General features: G+C 40.2%; 1 protein-coding gene across 3 annotated transcripts in view; it reads right to left on the bottom strand.

The window, feature by feature from the left end:
• The window catches only part of RPRD1B (regulation of nuclear pre-mRNA domain containing 1B), a 51,782-nt gene that overhangs the window by 7,741 nt on the left and 18,165 nt on the right, over positions 1-25,876 (bottom strand). For 2 of the 3 annotated variants that reach the window (XM_025470041.3, XM_025470042.3), the window contains exons 4-6: positions 22,273-22,385; positions 20,579-20,705; positions 14,124-14,299 (exon numbers count right to left, since the gene is read on the bottom strand). In XM_025470041.3, coding sequence (XP_025325826.1) covers positions 14,124-14,299; positions 20,579-20,705; positions 22,273-22,385 — 416 coding nt within the window. The remainder of the gene's footprint in view (positions 1-14,123; positions 14,300-20,578; positions 20,706-22,272; positions 22,386-25,876) is intronic. The other variant, XM_049100202.1, reaches the window with a different exon arrangement.

The raw sequence follows: 25,876 nt of genomic DNA, 5'->3' as shown, positions 1-25,876 counted from the left end.
AGGTGGTCACACGCTCCTTGTTTAAAATACCTTACATGTGTGTGCAATAGAGGACTATGCCTCTAACATGCTATCCTGCCTGGAACAGGAATGTATAAGATCAGGACCTGTATGACTTCTAGCAGTAGGAGAACAGCTGCAGCATTCCTGCTCGTCAGCTTTCTCTCTCTCTCTCTCTCTCAATCACAACTCACCGGGTCTCTTTTCTGTACCCCATCTTCAGATATTTGCCTTTTCCCTACTACCTATTTTTAGAGGAGACAAGGCAAATCCAAGGGGTCCTGAAGCTCCCTCTTCCTTTCCTGATTATGCATAATTTATACCCGCTGGTGGAAGAGGCAAAGTGGGCTGGGCTGCCATTCAGCTGCATGCATCTACTGCAGCAAGAGCCGTGGAGAGCCATGAAACAGGTGAAGATTCTATTAGACTTGCTGCCACTACCCTCTGTTTCAGGATCCTGGAGGGGAGGAGGGGAGGATGTGGGCACCTGTGATAAACTGCCTGGGTTTATTTGACTGCCAAGAAATGTTTAAAACACAGAGGGTGAGGCCCAGTGTGCAGTTCTGAGATAATGCCTAGGATTTATGCTCCTGGCAAAGCTCTGGAACCTTGCCTCACAGACGCTCTGATCATGCAGTAGAAAACGTGTCCAACACCCCCTGCTTCCTGTGGATTCAGCTGACGCTGTACGAACACAGACAATCATGGAGCACTAAGACAACTGGCTAAAGGGAGCAAGGCTTCCACATTCTTTGCCTTTTTTGGTTGGGAGCAGCAGGCAAGACCTGATATGCTGCAGATGAGTTCTGAGATAAGAGGGTTAGAAATGACAGGGACTGACATTGCCGTGACCTTTCTACAGGAATTTCATTTTCAAAACAAAATTATAAGCTTCTCCTCTAAGCAACTCCTATAAGAAATACTGATCAAAATGTAAACGTCTATTTTTTCTGGCTAGAAAATTTACATAAAAAAATTAACATAAGAAAAATTATGTTAGAGGGACGCCAGGGTTGCTCAGTGGTTGAGCATTTACCTTCAGCTCAAGGCATGATCCTGGAGTCCCAGGATCGAGTCCCACATTGGACTCCCCGTGGCGAGCCCACTTCTCCTTCTGCCTATGTTTCTGCCTCTCTCTCTCTGTATCTCTCATGAATAAATAAATAAAATCGTTAAAAAAAAAGAAGAAAAGAAAAATTGTTAGAAATAATACCACTGGCAGGGGCTTGATTTGATGAGACAAGATTTCCAGTATCAAGACCCACGTTTTCCTTTATCTTGCCCTGTTGTGCTATAGGACATATGGTATATAAAATATCACCCACTGCTTGGCTACTCCCAATTAAGAGTCATAAAGGGTTATTACACACGAAACAGTTTATGAAGGGCCCTGTTTTAAAGGTGACCTGCCATACTGAATTTAAGTCAAAGGACTGCTTAATCTCATGAAGGCTGAGAGCCAAACAGAAAGGGGAAGCTGACTCTCACCCTAAAATTATTTAACACCCCGAGTCAGCCCCCTTCATCCTGCCAGGAGGCTTATTACTTCTCGCCACTAAAGCACACAGGATCTACACTTAGAAATCATAGCCTCACTTAAACCACAATTAATGTACTTCTCTTTCTTTTGTTTTTTAGGGAAAATATATAAATCTTCCAACTGAAAATAAGAATAGCACTTCTAAGTTCTCTTCAAAGATCTTTGCAGGAACAAAAAAACCATCACTGATCTGCACCTCTCCCCCAGCAGGCTCCATGCTCCCGTGGAACTCAGTGGCAGCTGAAACATTTCAAAATGATACATTTTAGGGTGTCACAGCAAGGCTGGAGCTGCTGAGTAAGACGCTGGGGAAGATAGGAGAAAAGGAGGAAGTTGTGGCTCGAGCTCCAGTGCTCAGGGCCTCTTAGCTCCATTACTAAACCCGTAAGAAAGGTAAACACAAAATATTTCCCAGAACGGAAAATGACAAAATGGCTATAATTAGAGGAATGTTCTCAGGGCAATCCAACCCATCCACTGGAGGAGTCAAATGGGACGGGGCTTCGTAAGCTTGGAATTATACCACAAAGTATCTTCAGGATGTTTTTCTCCCTAGAAGACCCTCCACACAAAAGGTTTAAGGGAGCTTCTACTTCTGCAGCAAAAACTCCCTTCTGACAGGGATTTGCAGAAAAGAAGAAAAAGATGATGTCTGTACAAAATTAAATTAATAAAAATGATACTAACAAAAAAAGTCAATTTTAGGACTGGACAGATTTTCAAACTTCATAAAACTAAATATGTACAATTTAACAGATATCCATAAAATGCTTTAAAAAGAGATTTATTTTGGGGCACCTGGGTGGCTCAGTCAGTTAAGTGTCTGACTCTTGATCTTGGCTCAGGTCTTGATCTCACGGTCATGAGTTTGAGCCCGGCATTGGGCTCCACGCTGTGCGTGGAGCCTAATTAACAGAGAGGAGGAAAAAAAAAAGAGAGATTTATTTTAAAAATGTATCTGGGTCCTCCGAATATGCTTATATTTATGCCACGGGTCCCTCATTATATAAAAACAGGTAAAAACCATGCTACTAAAGTACAAGAACTATTTATGATTTATAATAAGTATTTTTTTTTAGGGGCACCTGGGTGGCTCAATTAGTTTAGCTTCCAACTCTTGATTTTGGCTCAGGTCATGATCTCAGGGTTGTGAGATCGAGCACCACATTTGGCTCCATGCTGAGTATGGAGACAGCTTAGGATTTTCCCTCTCCCTCTCCCTCTGCCCCTCCCCTCCATTTGAGCAAACAAACAAAGTAAGTGTTGTTTTTTTTTTAAGTCAAATGTTAAAAATTTTAAGTTTTATTTTTTAAAAATCTTAAGTTTTATGCAAGTAACAAAGCCCCCCAAAACTTGCTTCCTTAACAACCATTTTCATGGAAAACTAGGTTACGGATGTTGCACAAACATGAGATGCCCGCCTTCCTATGGTTTCTCCTTCTGAGCCAAATACTGACAGAGTCAAGCCTTCCTGGAGGGCAGCTGAGAAGCAAAGGGTAGAAAGGTAAAGGGCACTTTCCACGCAGAATAATGTTAGGTGATATTGATTATAATTTTAAGTGCCAGAAGGTCTGCTTGGGGCAAGGCAGCCTGTAGGTTACTGTGCTGCATCTGGATACGGTTTTCTCTGCAAGCAATAAAAAGACCATTTCTTTCCATAAGCAAAAAATAAAAAAATAAAAGGAAGGAAATATATTTCCTGGTTCCTCCAAAAGACTGAGGATATGTCACATCTCTCCCACCAGAGAGAGGTTGCTGTGATAGAACAGAAAATACGAAGTCGGAAAATCCAAGTTCAAATCCTACTCTACCATTTGCCTGTGGTGCACCATATGACTTCACCTTGCTGAGAGCTAAGCATCCTTACATTTAAGATGGGAATGGAAACTATGCCTCACCATGGGGTGATGCCAGATTTGAATGAGACCAGGCATGTGCTATAAACTGTTCAGTGTGAAATCAGCAGATCCGAAGGCAAGAGGAACCATCACCACCACTCCCATGTTTATTGTTTTATAAGCAGTCCTTAGTCTTCCTGATTTGCATGCTAAGAAAAGGCATGCAGAATTGAAGAAAAAGAGAAGTGTTAATGGAATACAAAGATCTTTCTTCATACAAGTCATCTGAGTATGTCCTGAAAATTTAACACCTTTATTAGAAACTGGTTTGAGTAAATGAAAGAGCCTCCGGGCGCCTGGGTGGCTCCATCGTTAAGCATCTGACTTCAGCTCAGGTCATGATCTTGGGGTCCTGGGATGAAGCCCCACATTGGGCTGCTCTGTACTCAGAGAGTCTGTTTCTCTCTCTCCCTTTGCTTCTCTTCTCTTCGTGCTCAGGCTCTTTTTTCTTCTCTAATAAGAAAATAAAATCTTAAAAAAAAAAAAAAAAAAAAAGCCCCCCAACCTCCAAGACCATGATAAAAAGTCACAAAGTTTTATAACTAGGTAATACCACAGCCTAGTCCCATCAATCTAAAGGGCCAAGAGAGAGGAAAAAATTTGTCTAAGCAGTAAAGCCTAGATCTCATGGTAGTATCACCATTTTGAAAGGAATCTCATCAAAAATATAGTCTGACCTAGCCTAGAGATGAACCAAACTGCAATCATACCAGCCACCTGAGATCAGGACACTCTGCCAAGCATTAGTATAAGGTTAGGGATGAAAGAGTAACAACTCAGACAGGACTTTATGGTCTGGTCAGGGAAGTAATCAAATCATCCATAAACAGGATAACCATGTGGTGCTCTGAAGAAAAAAGACAGGGAGATAGGCCAGTACATATGAGGGGAACAGAGGAGAAACCTGGTTTTACGGGGTAAAGATGGGGGTAGGGTCTTGCAGAAATACTGTTTGATGTGGAATATAAATGATGAAATAGGAATCAACAAGGTGAGGGTAACCAGTGGGAAGGAAAGGCGGTAGAGTGTTCTAAGCAGAGGGAACAGCATATTTTGTAAAGTTGGGAGACCAAAAAGGCCAGCACAGACAAAATGCAATGGAACATGACAAGAGATATGGCTGATGAGGTCAGCAGAGGCAAGCCATGGGCCAGGGCATGGAGCGTGTGGCAGGAACATGCAAGGATCTGGGCTTATATTCCAGGAATAGGGGAAGCCATTTAAATGTTTACACAGGGAAATGACCTGCTCAGAGCTACATTTTGAAAAAAACCACGGAGTTGCCATGTGAAGAAAGAGTTACAAAACATAGGAACAAATTGCAGGTGGTCTGCAAAGAGGCTAGTACAGGCAAGCAGGGGAGAGGTGGTGGCAGTGGCGGCTAAGGTGATGGGCATAGAGAAAGAGATGTAGAGAAGGGACTGAGGTGATGAAAATCACAAGGGCTTGCTGACCACTCAGATGGAGCACTCAGGCAACAGGAGGCTGTCTGGCAGAGGTGTGGCACAGGGGCTGAGGAGGAGACTGGAACAGGAGGAGGCTGGACTGACCCATCTGGGAGGTGGGACAAAGAGGGAGCAGTGTCAGATGAGCTCTGGAGTCTGCTTCTGAAGAATGGCAACGCCATTCTCCAAGACAGGGAAAAAGAAGGAAAGGAAAGGTTGGAAGAAGAGGATGGTTTATTTTGGTCATATGACATGTGAGGTGTCTGTGGAAATAAGATATATAGGTCTGAAGCACAAGGAAGGGTCTGGGCTAAAAATCTAGATTTAAGCCACTGGCACACAGGTGGTGGCTGAAGCCACTTCAAGTGTGTCACACAAGGACAGAATGAGAAAAAGTCTAAAATACCAATATTTACAGGGTGAGGATGGAAAAAAGCTTACTAGGGACACACACAAAATAAAACTGGAACAGCAAGGGTGGTATACAGAAAGCAGAGAAGGAAAACACATAAAGGGTAATGAATAGTATTACGAGCTACAGAGAGGACCACAAAGAGAAAAGGAAACAAGGGGGTGGGGTGGGGGGATTAGTATCTTGGCTTTTGAGTCCAGACCAGTAGTGGCAGAGTCTGAAGATACCCACTGCAGGAGAATGTAGATATGTATGCCAAGCTGCAGTGGGTTCAGAAGTAAAGACAGCGAGAGAAAATGGGGTAATTAAAAAGGGACAGTGGTAGTGGTGCGGGTGTGCTCACGTGAATGCTGTTCAATATTAAAAAGGCAAAGCATGCTGCCTGAGAAGGGCACCTGTAGCCAGTCTACTGAAGAATTCTTGCACAGAAAGGACATAACGTGCCCCTGAAGGCTCCATGTGATAAAGAAAGGCAGATTCTAACAACTTCAGGTTAGACAAGTGTTAGGACCTGCTTGCCCCAGGTGAGGATAACACTGCTGTTTCATAAATGAAAACCACGATAATGATAAAAGGCTGCAAGGACCACTGGTCTCAGCAGAGAAAGCCAGAAAAAGCCTGGAATGGGGACTACAGATCATCATCACTGAATCATAACTGAGGTAAATGATATCCATGGGAATAACTCCTAGCAAGTCTATGCCTCACAGAACAGAAACACGATGGGCAAAATAAAAGGACCCAGAAAAGCACCAAATACATCATACCAGACATTTTGAAGAAAAAGCAGACTAAGTCCATTAATCACTATCCAAACCCCAAGAATGCTCAAGAAGGCTGCTGGTAAATTTCTGTTGTTTGAAATTGCAAAGTTACTCTGCTTCAAGTTCTCCAAGTATCTTCTGTCCATACTTTTTCCTAAAGATTTTTAAGAAATCTGAATAAGGGAGAAAAGCAAATTATGAGACTTGCAAAATCATAATGACAGCTAGTACCTTCACCTCCCACATTAAGCAGGCCACACCATTGGGAGCTCATGGGCTTCGTTTGCACAGGTTCCATTTTGACTCCTGATTACAATTATGAACACTTTTACTCTAATAATAGAAAAAGACTTTCTTTTTTTTTTTTTTTTTTTTTTTTAGAAAAAGACTTTCTAATCTTATTTCAGGTCCTATATTTTATAAAGATAAAAACAAAAAGTCAGAGATGAAACTTCCAAGATTACAAAGTATGATACAATCCAATTGTACTTTCTACAAAAATTGCAACTTGAAGTGGGTGAAGGCCTACCTTAACACTAGTAGGAACATTCCTAAAGACTAAATAGATCTCTGCTCAAAATGACATGTATCCATTCGGTCACAGATATTTAGACACTAGAGCTCAAATTTCTGTAATCTGAACCTGCTCTCAAAGTGATGCTCAATCAAGTCAGTGTTAGAAGAAGTAGCTGCTATTTTCCACAGCTGTTTCAAATGTAAACATATAACTTAAAACCTAGAAGAGAGCCCCATTTGTCTAATGAAACTATTCAATGCTCATTTCTTCACAAAACAATGATTAATCCTTAACTTGGGGATAGATATCTGTATGTCCTATCTCCAAAACTCTATTAAGTGACAGAATGCTGAAGATGCTTTGAAGAGCAAGAACTCCTAAGGCAGGAATGAATGCTAGTGGCAAAGACATTGAAATGTATATAAACTCTAGCATACTTAAAGATAAGCAGACATCTACACATACACACAGAATCCGTTTTTGGAAATTTACAGGAAAGAATTAATCCAAACTGGAGGTTAGCCCAAAGTAAAACAAAACGAAACAAAACAACAAAACCAAAAACACTAAAAACCAAAAACGCTCAATAAAAATAATCACCGATTATCCAACTATAGGTGTTCAAGCAACCATTTAAAATGTTTACATAGGTTTCTGTTAATAAGAGAAAATGATCATATAAAGTTAAAAAAAAAGCATAACAAAATTATCTATGTATTATGATCACTTTAATTTTAAAACTGGAGAAAAAATAAAATAAAATAAAATAAAAATAAAACTGGAGAAAAAAGGCACCAGAATAGCTCAGTAGATTGGTGCATCCTGCTCTTAGTTTTGGCTTGGGTCATGCTCTCAGGGTTGTGGCAGTGGGCCTTGTGTCAGGCTCCACACCATCTACTTGTTCTTCTCCCTCTGCTCCTCCTCTGGTAGCTCACTCTCTTTCTCCTCTCATTCAAATAAATAAATACAATCTCTTTTTAAAAAAATAATAACTACAATTGGAGGAAAAAATAAAGGAAACATAACCAAAATGAAGTTTTCTCTGGGTAGTGGGATTATCATTTTTTTTAACTTATTTTTTAAGTTTCTCTGTAATGTGTTTGTAATCAGAAAAACAGAAATAAAGAAAGAACTAATGGTTGAATAAGAATGAATGTTCTGGCAGGCAAGCAATGACAAGGGGCCCAGATGCTGTTTTCACTTAACATGTATATGTACTTTATAAATATGAAAAATTAGTGATACACACACTGGCCTAAACTCAATGGAACTATTTTAGAAAACAGGAGGAACTGCCAAAAGTTGGGCTATAAACATGGAAACAATGCTATGACTAAATGTATGGAATTCTGGCTGGGAGAACCTTGAAATCACGTCACTTCTTTAATATGAAGTCTCAAATGTTGGCAAACCATGCCCTTAGGTCACCAAGTATGTGAAGTACATTATAATGATTATAATGTGGTATTTTCCTCTGGGATGAAAAAAGATGAACAAACATCAAAGTTCTCACATTGTAACATAAAAAGAATACACATATGAGTACCTACCCAAACACACACACACAAGCACGCACACAAACACTCTCACAGATAGAAAAGCTCTGGCTGCAAATCTAATCTGAGTGTTAAGGGCTGGCAGCAACTGAAAAGAATGGAAAGACTTAAAAGACGCAGCCTCTAAACTCGGAATTACTTGTAGAACCACACAATTCAAGAAAAGTCCCCAACTACTGGAAGGAAACTAGTACATGGAGGTTCCCATATCAAAGCAGGGGTGAAAAAGCCATGGGCAAGCCATGGGTTGCTGTGTAGGGAAGGATGTGATTATGAACACTCCATGGTGTCACTTGAGCACTGTAAGCAGACCGACCTTTTCAACAATGGCTGGGAATAAGCCTGTGGTGCTGATAGCACTGTTAGTCTAGGGAGGAAAAGAATCATTTGCTAAGGAAGGCCAGTGAGTGTAGAGGTCTGTAAGCAGGTGGGGCCCGGCTAAGCAGGGCATCTAAACTCCCAGAATACTATAGATGTTCACTAGTGTCAGGAGTCAGGAGATTAGGGTTCTGGTCCTTGCTGACTTCCTCTATAACCCTGAACTGCTCAGACACTTTGAACTTTGTTTTCTCATCTAAAATGAGGATTAGATCACCTGCTCCCCTCTGCCCTTATTGGAATGGACAATGAGATACTGGCTTTGAACATCATGGGAAAAAGAAGAATCTACTCCAAAGCTGACAAAAATGGAGCTATCGCCATCTATTGCCTATCCCATGATTGAAATAAATGCTTCTAACCATCTGCACCCTGCAGGGAGGGGGACGAGGTTGCCAAAAACAACAGACGGCCATCAGTTTGGTTTAGTACCTCCTCAGCTACAGCCAAAGAATTTCTCAAGTTGTTATAACTAAAGTGTAAATAGAAATATGAAGAGTCACAAGGCGATGTCAGATCCTGGGACATTTCCCCCTTCCCAGCTGTACTGTCTGAACTGGAAGGTTCTACTCTGGAGTATTCATTACAGCCAAGAAGGAGGCGCCAAGCTGTGGAGAAACAGCAGCACCCTCAAGTTCAGTGAGTCAGTCACCCCTCACCTCCCCAGAGCATGCACAATCACAGCCAGGAGGGTACTTAGAACCTCAGTGGCAGTCAGCTGTCCCAAACCTTAGAAAGGTCTTCTCAGAGGCCACTCTGAAATGCTTCATGCAAGTATTTTAATCCCCCTACATAAGATGGCATTTTTCTAAAACAAGGTTCTTGGGGATTGTTGAAATGATTCAACTTTGGCTATTCTTCTGTGTAGGATGTCTTCCGGCTGTTGACCCGATGGAATCAAATTTAAAATAAAACAACAAAGGAAAACACAAACCTGGTGGAAAGTTACCAGATGTCTGCCTTGGATTCTATTCCTGGTCTGTGGCAAACTCCCTTCTCTGGATCTGAGTTTCTTCACCAACTTGGAAGTCAGACTCTGTGATGTCTAAGGTTCTATCCAGCTAAATGATCCGTGTTGGTGACTTACCCAGACAACCAAGCCTCAATGTGCCACTTCATTTTGAGTGAAGCTGTCATGGCTGTGCCTTGGTGCCTTTGCTTAGCACACATGTGTCTGTATGCATGCTTTGTAAACATGGGAGTATACACACCTACTACAAGGTGGCATACACTACTACCTCTTCTGTGGTCCCTGATACTTATGACACCTTAATAGGTCCTTTGTAATGTCAAATGCAGCAATAAGTGGGCCTCTAACATGCTTTTTAAAAATCTGCAGTAGAAATTTTAAAAAATCTAATAGAAAAAAATCTTGTGTTCATGGATTGGAAGACTTGAGATTATTAAAATGGCAATAGTTCCCAAAGCAATCTAGAGATTCAGTACAATTCCTGTGAAAGTTCCAATGACTTTTTTTTTTTTTTCCAGAAATGACAGCCGAACACCATGATGTGAATGAAAATAACTGGGTATTAAGGGTAGTAAAACTGCGAGTACCTGCTCCTTTTTGACTTTTTTTCTCCAATGCTTGTACAAATAGATCTGTAGTCCTCCCCTCGGTCCCTCCCCTATCCCCCACATGCCCTGATCACTCAGATGGAACATATCTACATCATGCTTTATCCAAACTGACAAGACAGGAACTCCAACCAACCCATTCTTATTATGGCTTATGAGCTTCTAACAGACAACTGGGGTAATAGCCACCTCTGCCTATTAGAAACCTTCCATTTGCTCTAAAAACTGAAGTTTGGAGGCTTTTCTGGTACCTTTGGCCTTTACCTTTTTGAATTAACCTTTTGTACCCTCCGCACTTCTTAACCACCTCTAGGCTGCCATTTGCTTCCTTCCACATGCCCTCTTTCCCATTTCTAGGTTTTTGCATGTTTGTGATGAAAGCATTGCCAACAGTTTTGAAGCAGCCCCCTTCTAACCTTGCCTGGAGTTTAAGCGAAAGGTGGTAGGCCAATGGCAATTATCCAGAAACAGAAGCAACAAACAAGTAAACAAAACAAAATAAAACCCCATCATCTCAAAATGAATCATAATTCTACTTAAAAGGAAAAAAAAAGCACAAATGAAAAAACCCATAGGAGTTTCTATGAAAAGTCACCTTTCTTTACCACATATTAAATCAGATTTGTCAAACCACTTTTCATGCAACCTAAAAAACCAAAAAACAAAAAAATATCATCTTCATAGAAAAAGATTACACTGACTGATGTAATTTCATGCAGAAAACAAGTATTTATTGAGAAACAGTTATGTTCCTGGCACTGAAAGGGCATAAGACCATGTAGGCTAGCAGACTTTGGAAGACCTGCTGAAGGTATTACGGTGTTCAGAAACTGCCGATATGTTTAATAATTCTCTCATATTTTAAATAAACTTTTGACCAAATTAGTGTTATTAACATGTGCTTTTTCTCCAGGTCTATTTCAACTTAGAGTGAGCTAAAATATTCTCCTTACTTTCTTCTCACATGCTAAACTCCCCGTTCACTGCTGTTTCTTCCCCCACTAGAGTGTAAGCTCCTTGATCACACATCTTGCTAATCTTTGGACATCTTCTGAGTGACAAAGGCTTTGCTGACTTTATTTATGAATAAATAAGCAGCTTCTCGGGGATCCCTGGGTGGCTCAGTGGTTTGGCGACTGCCTTCGGCCCGGCGCGTGGTCCTGGAGGCCCGGGATCGAGTCCTGCATCGGGCTCCTGCGTGGAGCTGGCTTCTCCCTCTGCCTGTGTCTCTGCCTCTCTCTATCAGTCTGTGTCTCTCATGAATAAATAAGTAAAATCTTAAAAAAAAAAAAAAAAAAAGCAGCTTCTTAAAGAGCACGGAGCCTATCCCATTGGAGGACTGTGGCACTTCCCTCCCACCCCTTCTTTTGTCTGTCTTCACTCATTTGGCTGTTCTACTTTGGCTTTTCCATTTATAAACATATTTCTCTTCCTCAACTGCTATTTCCTTTTACAAAAAGGCTTGCCTTCCAGGAAGTTTGCAATTGACCTTAAACCACAATCAGAGTTGCCAACTGTCTCCTTAATCTACATTATGGACCATCCCCTGGTTTGGTTTCATGTTCACCGCTATGTTTATGCCACCATGACTTCCTTGAGGGCAGAACACAATCTTTCTCTGTGAGCTGAAACTGCTTCTCCTACATACCAGTGTCTGAATCATCTTTGGCTCTGAATCATCATATTCCCTACCCCAAAGCTTAGGAGTCACCCAGAAATCTAACATAAGATTCATAAGTGAAAGACAAAAAGGTATGCTTGTTACATGAAGGAAGAGGTGAACAAAGAAGAAGAAAGAAAGAGGACAGAAAGAAAGAAAAGAAAGATGGACAGAAAGACAGACAGACTTCATGTGTTAACAAATTCGAACTTTGGGAAGAAAACAGACTCTCAAGCAAATCATTACATTTCCAGAGTTCTAAGAATTGCATGCTCATACATTAATGGCAATGAAAGGATTAAAAAATAAAAGATTTCATTTACATTCTGATATAGCAATTTTATTTTTTTTTTTTTATTTTTTTTTTATTTTTTTTTTTTTTTGATATAGCAATTTTAAAACAAGGACTGCCAGTGTTAAAAAAATGAATGCTGAAGAGATAAATATACTTGATACACAGCCCTCATCAATAAGACTTTGAGGATTTGGAGTAATTCATACTGGTAACGCATCATCTTTCAAGTGGCATATACTTTGCAAGTTTTGCCATCACCGTAAGGGTATGGTGGAAGTAAGACCAGTCTGTTATGGAATGTGAGAGAAAAATTATAGATTCTAGAGAGCAGACTAGTCAAATTTTTAGCAAACATGAGTAAAGAACTAAAGCCAGCTCTTAACATCTTATGTTGTATTCAGTCATTTGATTTTTTTAATTAAGCAAATTTAGCTTCATTTTGAAGCTAATGGTTTTGTTCAAGTGGCTAAGAGACTTGGTTTTTGAGGGAAAAAAGGACCTTTATTTAGCTGAGAATCTGTACTTTCCAGTGATGGGAGCCTCCTGATTCTTAAGCAATGGAATCCCAAAGCCCAGATGAGCAGAGGAATCTGGACTGGAAAGCTACAGAACAGACCCAAATCTCTGATCCATCTCTCTGCTTAATGACCTTTCATGACATCTTGCAAACCACTAGTTCTACAGAAACCAGAATCATCCCCCAAGAAACATAGGGAGGCAAGTGCAACTGTGAGGAAGGGAAATAAACAAAGAGTTAATCCACTCTACCAACCCAATCTCCTTCTCAAAGACTCTGTCCTCTATGGTTGCTTGCCACGTTCCACCCAACAGCTGCTCATGATAATCAATGTCTGACAGATCAGAGAAAGCCCTTAATGTGTCGCCAAGGGGCAGTTCAACAGATGGCATGGTGACTTACAACCAGAATCATTAATTACACTCTCTTATTAGTCCCGGGGCACAGTGCTGAGAATGCTTCCTCAGTGAAAGATGAGCATTTCAGATAAATGACCGTCTGGTACTGCCTGTGAAACTCCCTTTAGGATTTCTGGTCAGTGTTGATTTCTAAATCGAAGCCATACTACTTTCACAGCCATTTCCAGGCTGGCTTATGAAGTTGCCTGTACCACCACCCAGCCCTGCTCCTGTAATCACTGCAGGTAAGGACAGCATCAAAAGTACCCTCATTCTCTGCCCTCAAGTCAGTGACTGTGTGGAAAAGCAAACACCATCATCTCAGCCATAGGACTAGCTCTGTTTCCCCTCTCTCTGTACCAGAGAATGTGTTTCTTGTGTGCTGGAGTGGGGAAGGGGGAGTATCCCCTGCCTCCCTTATCCACTCTGGTGTTTCTTATATGTAACTGATTCTCAGCTCAAACTGTCCTCACCCTTGAAACCACTAGCAGCTTGGGGCAAACAAAGCTTCCCAAATGTCCACTCTGCTGGATGTGTTATGCAAGCACTGATATTGAACCACCACATACTTAAAAAAGAAGCCAAATAAATGCATGGCGAGAAACTAGTTCTAAAGCCCATCCCTAAGGGCATTCAGACTGATGTCAATTCAGGGTAGAAATCGGTTCCTTCTCAACAATTTGAGAACTGGACTCCCTACACATTACTGTGAAATTCTACAACTGACTGCAAAGCTTATAAGCAGACTACTGGCCTTAACCATGGATATAAGTAAAAAATAAATCTCAATATAATCTAAAAGAAAGACAATTTTAAGTATTTTCCAAATACTACCAAATACACATACTTTGGTTTTGTCAATCACCTGGTCTTTTTGAACCTCAACTACAATTTTTTTTAATGTGATTTCAAACAGAAGTAATCAAGATACTAAATGCTTTAGGATTTCATTGTTTCTTGCATTCCAGTTTATTCTTTCTTGGACACAAAAATGTGACTTCAATTTTCAACTCGGTTCAAATAATTACAGTATCTGATAGATGTTATCATCTCATAAATTTTTTAAAAGACAAAAAGATGTGTCAGTGAAAGCACAGTGAAAACCTACTGTGGACTACAGGGAGGGAAACTTGGGGAGTCTGGGTCGGTCTCACCGTGTACTCACTTCTAGTTTTTTCTCCTTTTCTGACAAAACATCTTTCTGGTTCTGGGTGTACTCCACCAGCATCCGAGCCAGCTGGCGCCGATCTTCCAGTTCTGCCGCCAGACGCCCGTTATATTCTGCTAGTAACAGACATGCTTCATCTACTGTTTTTGAAAGACGTTCAGCTGCTTCTTTGTCTATGTACAAATGAGACCAAAAAATAGAGACAATATAGAAATCACACAGGCATGATTGCAAACATTTCTGGGGGAGGTTAACAGTTTCTCTCCCAATGTAGAGGGTCCAAGAATAAGCCAGAACCTGTAGACAAACAATGGACTGGCTGACAGAGTAATCCAAAGGCACTCACTCCTGTTAATAAGGCAGGACATCTCTGAATTACCTGAAGTGAGGCAATTATACAAGGAGGGGAATGTTGCAAAGGATTTCTAAATGCCTATTCCTGCAAAAGCTCTACAAATAAAACAGAAAGATATTTAAGGTCATACATGAAATAATTTTTCCTTGCCTCTGAGAATCTCGAAAGCGCTTTCATTTATATTATTTTGTTAAGTATTCTTTGCACATTCTTCCGAAATACAAAAGCAAGCATTCATTTCTTGGGTATGGAAATTAAGACCAAATAAAAGCTATAGGACAGGTTCGATATCCTGCAGTTAGCAGAGGAGTTGGGACTCAAAACTATGTCTCTAAAATGGGCCTAGAAGAGTCTATCCCTTATAAATAAATATCTAAGCCTTGAAACCTGGGGGTGAGCTCTCTTCTTCCATTCAACAAAATAAAGGGCCTCATAATAACAGATAATCTTTCAAATTCTTAAAACATGACCCACAGTAAGAAATACACTTTTATGTGAACACATAAAAAGAAAGCTTCATAAAACAATACTATCCTTATTATGTGCAAAGTGTTCCATCTTCTATTCTTTTTTGTTTTTAATTTTGGTCATTACCAACCAGACTGATTTCACATCTAATTAATGGGTTTTAACTCACTGGGAAAAAAACTGTTGAAGTATCAAAGTATATGAAAGGATATTCTTAAGAAAGGTAAGGTGAACAAGGTGCACTCAACATTAGGAAATGAGAGGAAGGGACAAAAGGATGAGCTGTATTAGAAAAGAACTGATATAATTAATTTCACATGGTTCTGGTGAAATTAGAACTCTGATTTGTATACAGCATTTTAAAAAAGGTCCTTAAGGGTCAAAAGAGTAGATCAGTGTTTTGAAGCCAAGAGCTCTAGGGATTTCCAGTAGCTCTATGGAACAAACTAGAAGGGGGATAGTGATACAGGATGCTGCTCCCTATAAATGTTTGTCATCAGAGGTGAGAGACCTCAGCATTCTCATAGGCAATTGGGATTTAAGAATTCCTAACATAGTTTCTCTATTGGACAGTCTGCCTGACTTTCAGACACCTTCTTAATATGAATGTCAGGAGATAAAACTGTTGAGAGATCCTAAATTAGGACTGATGCTAAAGATCAGGTTCCTTAGGAGCAGGGAAACAAAAGTATGTTCTTGGTGAAGGAGTTTAAGAGTGAGCTAAAGACAGTACAAAGGGAAGAGACAATCTCAGTCACAGAGAATTAAAGAGGACGGTGAACTTTATTCTTCAAGATTGGTGGTATGGTCTAAGAACAAGGAGCTGGAGTGGTGAGGTTGGTTTTGGCTTTGTCATTGTTTGACTGCATCTTTTTTCCCCCCAAGTGTGTAATACATTATAATGTTTTGAGTGCCCATGGCAAAAACAGCAGGCGTTTTAGTTTAAAACACTAATTTTTATTTTTTTATTTTTATTTTTTAAGATTTTATTTTTTTTTAATTTTTATTTATTTATGATAGTCACAGAGAGAGAGAGAGAGAGAGAGAGGCAGAGACACAGGCAGAGGGAGAAGCAGGCTCCATGCACCGGGAGCCCGACGTGGGATTCGATCCTGGGTCTCCAGGACCGCGCCCTGGGCCAAAGGCAGGCGCCAAACTGCTGCGCCATCCAGGGATCCCTAAAACACTAATTTTAAAGATTAAAAGAAAAAAATCAATTCTCACCCTCTAAGTTGTACAAGGGAGATAATTCCTTCACACAAATAATTACGACCCAGAAAAATAACTGTGATCGTTTTAGGATCTACTAAAAAAAAATGCAGTCAAAACACAGCAGTTAGATGCCTACTCCAAAGAACTTACCTGTGGCTATCCTCCATGCCCAGTTACACAGGCCGCTGGCTGTGTGTCTCTTTGGCCAGCGCTCCATTTGTGCACGAGCATTCCATTCCCTCTTGCTTACTCCAAGATCCTGTTTCTGTGACTGTCCCTTGTGCTTCCCCACACCTCTCAATTTCTTTCTCTTCCTCCACAACCACTATCATCAGGATACAAACATGCTGCTCTACCTTTTGTCCTTATGTCACTCTCTAGCTCCTGCCTCATTTCCCTGCTTCCTTTACAGAACCCTTAAGGAGAACTGACTATACTCCAGGCGCCCACCACCTCTCCAACCACTGCAATTCACCCCCTGCAATCAGACTGCTAGACCCTAAACCTTCCAAGTAACTGAACAAATATGTGGGCTCCCATTATGCGCCCAACACCATTCTAGGATCTCAGAGCAACAGGGAACACAAACGACAAAAATTCTCTGCCCCAAAGGAGTTTACATTCTCAGGTAAGAATAGAAAGAATATAGATAAGAATTCTAGAGAAAAAAAGGCAGAGGAGAAAGCCCGGGGCATTCAGAGGGAAAAATATGATATTAAATGTGGTGGTGAGGGTAGGCTTCACTGGGATGGTATGTAAACCAAGACCTGGAGAAAGTGCGAGAACAAGCCATGTGACTATGTGGGAAAGATCATTCCAAGCAGAGGAACGGCAAGTACCAAGGCCCTAGAAGGGGGAAGTGCCTGGCAAGAAGCCTATGTGACTGGAATGCTCTGAACAGAGGGAGACATGGTCCAACTTCCATTTGGACAGATCACTCTGGTTACTCTGCTTATGTGGAGAACAGAACAATGGCTGGGGGTGGGAGATAAGGAGGAAGCAGGGAGACCAAAGAGGAAATAACTGCAATAATCCAAGTGAAGATGGTGGCAACTTGCACCAGGTGGTAGCAGCAGAAGTGGTGACAATGTTAGATACTGGTGTCAGATACTGGTTTTGGTCCTAATCAACAGGAATTATGAGGGGATCATTTACTGATATGGGGACGACCCTGAAAACAATGAATTTTGGAGAGATGACAAGAAGTTTGGTTTGAGACAGGTCAAGTTTGAAATGCCTTTTGAGATACCCAACTAGTAACACTAAGCAGACTCTCAAGTTGAAGTGAAAAGTCAACAATAGAAGATATAAATTAGGGAGTTATTAGTCTAAATATTATTCAAGAGGAACTGTAAGAGGAACTGTCAGTGAAACTAACTACAGCACTAAGTACTCAACATTAAGAAGTCAAAGAGGAGTGAAGAAACCAGCAAAGGAGACTAAAGAGCCATTGCCAGAGGAGGAGAGGAAAGCTAGGATAAAGTCCTACTTTCTGCTGCTGCTGCAACAAATCTACCACCAATTCAGTGGCTGAAAATAACACAAACGTATTAACTTAGTATTTAATATCATGGCCTCTTCCTCCATCTTCAAAATGCATCTCTCCAAAGACTGTTTCCAGGGTCCTATTTCCTTCTCTATTGCTCTCCCTCTCAGAAGGGCCCACCTGAATCATCCATGATATTCCTCCCACTTCAAGATCCTTAACATCATCATATCTAGAAGGTCCCTTCTGCCATGTAAGATCATATACTCATAGGTTCTGGGGATTAGGACAAGGATGGAGGGGTGGGGGTGGCCAGGGGTATCATTATTCTGTCTTCTGCACCAAATGAGAAGAAATGACTAACGAGGCCAAATGTCACTAAGATCAAGCTACGATGAACACAAGTAAAGACTGGGCAAAAATTCATCACTGAATTTAGCAACATGGAAGTTATCCACAACACTGATAAGAGCAATTTCAGACTTAAAGTGGAATCAAGAGAGAATGGGAGGAGGGGAAAGGGAGAGAAATGAGCACAGGCACATCTATTTAGTGTTCTATTACAAAGAAGAGAGAAACGAGGTAGTAACTAGAGGAACATATGGGTCAAGAAAAAAAAAATTTCCCACGTCAGAAAAAAGTACATGTTTTTATGCTACACAGAATGATCCAGTATAGGAAAAAAAAAAAAAAAAAAAAGAAAAGTTGGAGCAATGTCCTGGAGTAGTGAGAAGAAACAGAGCTAGCAAACAGGTAGGTGGCTGGTTTAGAAAACGGCATGTTCACCCACAGAAGTAGGAAGACAAGTCAGCCTTTATGCGTTATTAGTTTTTCCCAGTCAGCCAGACTCAGCTGTGCAGGTCCAGGAAAGGAAGAAAAGCTGGATTTAGGAATAGTGGCTGTCAGGGGGCTGAGGGGGGAAATGAGTTGTTACAAATGGATATAAAGTTTTAGTTCTGAAAGATGAAAAGAGTTCTGGAAATTGCACAATAATGTGAATGTACGTAATGCTTCTGAAATGTACACTTAAAAATGATTAACATTGTAAACTGTGTGTATTTTACTACAATTAAAAATCAAAATAAAATTTTTATTTAAAAAAAGCAGGACACCTGTGTGGCTCAGTCAATTAAGATCCAACTTTATTTTTTTTAAGGTCCAACTCTTGATTTCAACTCAGGTCATGAACTCAGGGTCCTGGGATCCAGCCCCACAGTGGGCTCTGTGCTCAGCAGGGAGTCTGCTTGAAATTCTCTCTCCCTCTGCCCCTCCCCCTGCCCACACTCCTGTGTGCACACACTCTCTCTCAGATAAATAAATAAATCTTAAAAAAAAGAAAAAAAAGGCTAGGAGACATGAGACTTTTAGCTCAGTGTAAATAGATAAATAAAATCACATACATTGCTAGTTTTATGTTAATTTGCCCCCAATTTTTATAGACTAGGATTCTAACAGTATAATAAACTGATCATTATAATAACCTCAAAAGTTGGACTTAACTAAGAGAAAAGCTGGGGTTTTGCCAGAAGACCACAGCAAAGAGGACAGAGAAAACCAAATTTAGGGCATAGGTACGGGAGCAATTATGAAGAATCGCTTTCTTCACCACACTGAGTAGTGAAGAAAGTTAAGGCCAGAAAGGATTGGAGGCTGAGAAAAGGTGGAAGGATTAACAGAATGGATCCAGTGGGCTCCAAGTGCTGGAGCTCGGAAGTGAAAGTGAGCCCAAATTCTGCCAGGAATTCAGACAGCCTCTGTGTTGTGTCCTGCAGCTAAGCACGCTCCTGACCTGAAGGTCTTTACTTGGGGCTGTACCCTCTGCCTGGGGGGGGGTACTTCCTTCCCTCAGATATCCTCACAGCTTGCTTCCTAATCTTCAGGGGAGGGTGCCTCTGATCAAAGGTCATCTCATCAGAAACGTTTTCCCCAGCTACCTTTAAAATACAGGTGTGCCTTGGAGATATTGCAGCTTCAGTTCCAGACCACTACAATGAAACAAATGTCGCAATAAAGCGAGTCAAATCAGTTTTTTGGTTTCCCAAGGCACACAGAAGTTATGTTTACACTACAGTGTTCTACCAAACCTGCAAAAACATTAGGTCTTTAAAAAAATGTATATACTGTAATAAAAAAATACTTTGTGACTAAAAATGCTATCATCTGAACTTTTAGGGAGTCCTAATCACTAATCACAGATCAACATAACAAATATAATAGAAGAGTTTGAAATATTGCAATTATCAAAATGGGACAGAGACATGAAGCAAACAGATGCTGCAGGGAAAATGGAGCGGACAGTCTTGCTTGACGACACCTAACCTCTCAAAGCCTCAATTTCCTCCTATGCAATATGGGGATATATATTCAGTGACCTTAAAAGGTTATCAGGAAGAGTAGAAGTATCTGGCACAGAACATTCTCTATAAATATTAGTTCGTGCTTCACTCCTTCCTTTCAATTTCTCATGCATAAAGTGGGAATAATGTTACAAGTCCCTCCCTGTTTAACTGGGGGGGGGGGGTGATCATCAAGAGGGCAAAATAACATGATTAACAATATACACCTGGCATTCTTGGCATTAAAGGCACAATCATCTATGGGGTGTGTCTGTGTACAGTGCAGAAATCACACAGCACCGAATCATAATTTTTTTTTTTAGTTAAGAGGATTATGAATTTGATGTCTTCTCCTGCTACCCCACATCACACAATTTACCCTGCGTTTTCAACAAACATTACTTAAGAGTTCAGCATTTCTGCATAGTTCCTAGAATCACTATTCAAGCATGGACTATTTCAACAGCTTCACTGTTTGCAAAACCCAATACCACATAGAAGAAGTCTGTATCTGCAGATGTAAGCATGTCCTAGGGTTTGATGCATTAGAGAGATGTCCCTCTTCCCTAACCTTTCTCCTAAACTACCTTCTCACCTGTTATTTTTTCCAACAGAGAAACATCTTGCACTTCCTGGGGCAAAGAAGCAATCTTCTGCCGGACAGTAGCATCCCCTGATGCAGCATTTTCCAGGTCCTGCAAAGCTTTGATCAGTTCCTCAGTCTGTACAATGAAAGCACAAACAATGCTGCCCATTGAGATGTAGGGGATTTAAAAAGCCAGAATTAAAAGAGGTGGAGGCAAATCCTAAAAATGATCACTCCTGATATTTATAAAAATATGGTCTTTAGTACCACCACCTATATTGAGGTCAGTGACTGGACTGGATAATGGATTCTAAGAGAATGTAAAAAGTTAATTTTTCTAAGCCGATAGCATGAAGACAACATTCATAAAGAACATGAAGATTCTACATAATTCTGGGGGAAAAAAAACCCTTCAACTTTTCAAAAGAGCATGTTTTTGGCAACTTAAAAAAAAAGGAGTCTGGTTCATATTGCTTAGTTTCAAATAATGTAGGACTTCTAATACAAAATGTTCTGGTCTCCAGTATAGTAAAAAAGCATATGTACCAGATGCTGAACAACTGTGTGCCGATAAAATGAAGTGACACTGCCTACTTTAATTCTCTCTTGGATTTGCTTTATAAAATGAATGTCACAAAGATGACAGTTTCCATTTTGGCAGCCACTCCCCAAATTAAATGTGTCAAACTCATTAATTACAAACAAAGGAGGAAAAGACTAAGAAAAGAGCAAACCAAGAATGCATACTTCATATGCTAAAAAGAGTAATTTTAAATCCTCAGAAAACAATGAATGCTGCAAGGTTCACCAGTCCATAATGACCCAGGAGTAACTAACTGGCAAGGCAGACGGCAGTACAGTTATCCAGTTATTCTAAAAGCTAAAATTCAGACTGGCCCCTTGGAAGTTTTCAAATGCAAAGTTATATGGCCTAACACCATTTTCGCTTCATCCACCATCTAACTCAATTTAATATGACACAAACCAGACACGCTTCCTATTATGTGGGCCTTACTATAACAAAGTAGAGCTGTTTTAGGCAAAATGAGAGGCCACGTAAAAGATCCCAGTAGTCTCTGAGGTCAGTCAGACCCAGATTCAAATTAAGACACTGGGCAAGTTATTTAATCTTTTAGCCTCACTTTCTTTGACAGTAAGTAAATTAGTAAGTAATAAACAGCAAAAATTAACTAACCACCGAGTTTATGAGCTAATTTATATGAAGGGCTAAACAATGCAAATGTATAATTAAAAATTCAGCTCCATTTTAATATTTGAACAGATGATAGTGTAGAAAACTTGCTATTGCCACACCGACTGTCCTAGAAACTAATGAGTTGTCTACTTATAAAAAAAAACATGCTATAGGAGAAAAGCCATGGCAGAGGACAAATGTCTTTGTAGCATTATCTATCCTTTCACAAAAATCTACTCTTTGAGAATATTTTCAACTCCTAGAAGTGAAACAAAGCCAAGTCCAAATACCATATAACACATACAGCTATCTAGACTCATGGCATGCAAAGACAAAGGCAAGCCTGCTGCCTGGCTAGCTTTACCGGTGGATCCTGCACCCAGTGCAGAGTTGCCCTCGGGTGATTCCATACTATTGGTCCCTGGCGCCACCCTGTGGCCATAATCTTCAAATAGCGGTCACCCCATCAAGACCACTCTGCCCTACTCTCTTGGGAGTTCTGACATACCAAGAGGGGTCCTGCAGAAGGATCTTGGGGAGAGTAGCTTCCAGGGTAGTCATCATCCTCCTCCTCTTGTATCTGCTGAAAAGTTCGCTTCAAAGATTTCTTCTCCTCTGTTGCTAGAGGAAAGAAAAAGGGCACAAATTTGGGTCATGACAGCCTGTGTAGGTAAGAGTCAAATGCTATGCACAATGGGCCACATGCAAAAAAAAAAAAAAAAAAAAAAAAGGGCAAAAGGGGTGTACATTTCCAAAGACGGCTGAACATTAACCTATATGCTAGTTATTTTAAATTGTTGGTAGTTCCCTACATTATTGAAGAGTCAAAAATGGTCTCAGGTCTGTCATCTCGGATTGACTCACTGATAAAATACAACCAAAAAACAAACATCTAAAAAAGAAACCTACTAAACAAACACATTTAATTAAAAGTTTATTTCTTAAAAATAGTTAAGAAGTAAAGTGGTAAGAAACCCATGAGACAAAATAAGGAAGCAAGCCAATGTATGAGAGGTTTATAGAAAATACATTGCATATAAAATGAAACACTATACACTCTGCAGGATAATCTCAGAAAACAAAAACAAGGTATCCCCCACTTTTCTAAAGCTTGCTTTTATGAAATACCTACAGTAATAGTACCTGTTTTTGCTAACCAAAAGAAATTCAAAGAGGATTTTTGCTTTCACAAAGAAAGGCCCAAAGTGAAAATAGCGGTCAGCATGTGTTTCGCAGAGTGGTTGTAGAGGCAGCACGCACCCCAAGCAGCCAGAGCAGCCCTGCTAAGCTCCTGTCCAGCAACTACACTCAGCGCCTCAGCATCAAGCCACCAGAGCTTTGAGCTTTATCTGTGAGCATCTGTGCTTTATCTCAATTTTATTTTGTGCATCTGTTAGCAAGATGTGGCCTAAGATATCAGAAAAGCCCAAGTGAGGTTATTTTTGGGGTCTGGGAATGCTCAAAAAATCTTCCATATAAGTTAATGGTAACTGCTTCTTCACTTTATCCCATTTCAACTTAGGAATGGTCTATTTTCGGAAAGCAGGATAAACCTGTAGTAGAGAGAAACCTATCAATAAAATTGTGTCAGAAACTCTACACGTGCTGCCCTTTAAACTCTCCCTCTAAAAACAAAACAAATCTTATTTTACCTTAAAATTAAAAATAACCATTGCTGAGAAAAAGGACTGATACAACTGAGAGAAATTACTTAAGTCACTACTTTAGAATTAACCACTTTTGAGACAAACAGGTTACATTCACACTTATCATCTGTATTGTATGCTTTTAAATGGCTATGATAAATGTGCCCTTCCAAAGTAATCATTCCTTTTGATCAAATTGGACAATACAAAATAAATGTCAAACATGTGGGACATAAGTCTAAATGATACGCTTGTAAAGAAAGGATGGTAATGTGTGCCCGGCACTGCAATAGTTTCTGTACATTTAGTCCTTCTAGCAACTCTGAGATGTAGTATCTTCAGCTTGCAGGTGAGAAAACTGAGAGGAGACCCAAGAGGTTCAACACTTGTCTAAAGGTAGGACTTTCAAAATCTGTGCTCTTCCCACTGCAATCAAATTCCACAGCAGCATACAACACTCTCTCATCTGTCAAAGGAGGGGTCACCATGCACCTGTCTCAGAACTCTGAGTTATAAACAGAATAGTGTACACTTCCTGCTTAATTAAACATTTTCTCCTGGAACCAAGGATGTAGTTCCTGCTCCTACCTTACACATTAACTGATCAAATTATGCCTGACGTGAATGCCAAGTCAATATCACGGGTTTTATTTTTTCTTAGCTTTGTCCCTCTGTTCTACTAAATAAAGGAAAACGGCAACATTTGCAGCACAGGCAGCCCTCACTTTGTACCATTCTGTTATGTACAGATTTGTTACCAAGATTTAAATAACACCAGTCTCCCAACACACCAAGGTTCAAATTTCAGTACTGCAGCATTTCATTCTGAGTAACCGCATAAAGAACAAACTTTGCTAACTTTAGTCCACACATCACTACGTAAATAATAGAAATGTATCATGTTCAGTGACCACATCACTTCTTTCCGGTCACTGGTTGGTTACTGGAGAGCTGTTATTTCCGTTCACAAACAGCAAAGTGTGTTGTCTCCTGGTGATCAGATTCACATGACATTTCATAAAAGTGAATAATCAAAACAGAGAACTGACTGAAAATGACCACGATCAAAGAGCAGCCCAGAAACTAAAACTAAAGCTCACGCTGGAAGCGAACGGCACATAAACGAAGTTGTAGAAGACGCAGATGGTTTCAGAGATGCTGGCACTGCCACGCCCTTCCAGAAACTTTCTGAAGAAAGTGCTTGTGATGACAAGGATGACGGTGTCCAAGGGAAGTGGTGCTGACAAAACTTTTCACACTATAGGAACTCTCCAACGTATCTCACAACATGGAGAACACTAAGGGTAAACTGCCGGAGGCGATACAAACTTCTAGGATGCTTGCTCCATACCATAGATTATACAATAAGGCCAGTTCTCGTCAAACCTCTCTTGTGAAGTTCATTACAAAGAAACAAAAATACTTTAATTCTCAATGTTTCTAATGTTTTTATGTTCTAGCATGCTAGGTAACTTAGTGTCACTATCCTCTTTGTTTCCCTATATAGATTTGTAATCTACAGTGAGTTCTCAATTCTTTGATGAAAATTTTTTAAAAGTCATAGAACAACCATAATTTTTCCCGTTAAGATCATTTTGCATGGTTTCAGCTTACATGGTCATTTTTACAGTCCTGCACTATGCAAAACAATGACTGCCATATTTTTAAGACAGAAAATCTAGTAATATATAATTTGCATATGAAATATCTAACAGTACTTAGCACACACTAACTGCCTAATTAGTGTGGAGTATGTGGTATGACCCTCATAGGCACTTAGCCACCACAGCATCAAAGTGGCCATATGTTAGAAGTAGCCACAAAAATACAAGCACATAAGCAAAAAATTTTTCAAATTTTTTATTTCCAAGCACTTAGAACAGCGCTCAATTAAACTGTTAAATACATTTAAAAAGAGAAAAATTACAAAACTCAAATCCTTCAGTTTCAAACTCTTATACAAAAGTTATTATATACAAAAAACACACACACTAAATACCTTAGGACCCTCAGAATCACTGAATTTAGGCAAGGGAAGGCCTTAGATAGACCTATGTCTTTGCTTTCCCCACCTCGTCTCTCATGAGCATATTCAGGCCCATAGGCTTGTGGTTTGTCCAAAGTCAAGGAGCTTAAGTCTGGGCTCTAAAGCCAAAGTCACCTGCCCACTAAAACTGGAGTACTTTCTACCACTTCATACTGACACTCACAGCATTACAAGACTGAAATAAAACTAATGAAAATAACTGCAGGCCCATTTATGTCCTTTGCCATTTTGATGGAAATAGGTGTAATAAGAGATAGCCAGTCATCCTACTTCAGTTCTCTATTTCCACTTGGAGGACCTACTGGAAATGAATTATTCATCATTTTCCCCCATAAGGCTCCTCCTTTCCTGAGCTACCTACTTACACTATAAACACTTCCACTGGCCCTATCTTCCAAGTACAATGCCTTGGAGATCAC

Source organism: Canis lupus, chromosome 24 (genome assembly GCF_003254725.2).
Source record: "Canis lupus dingo isolate Sandy chromosome 24, ASM325472v2, whole genome shotgun sequence".
NCBI classification, from domain to species: Eukaryota; Metazoa; Chordata; class Mammalia; order Carnivora; family Canidae; genus Canis; species Canis lupus.
The sequence above is the reverse complement of the archived record's forward strand: the minus strand, read 5'-3'. Positions and strand labels throughout refer to the sequence as shown.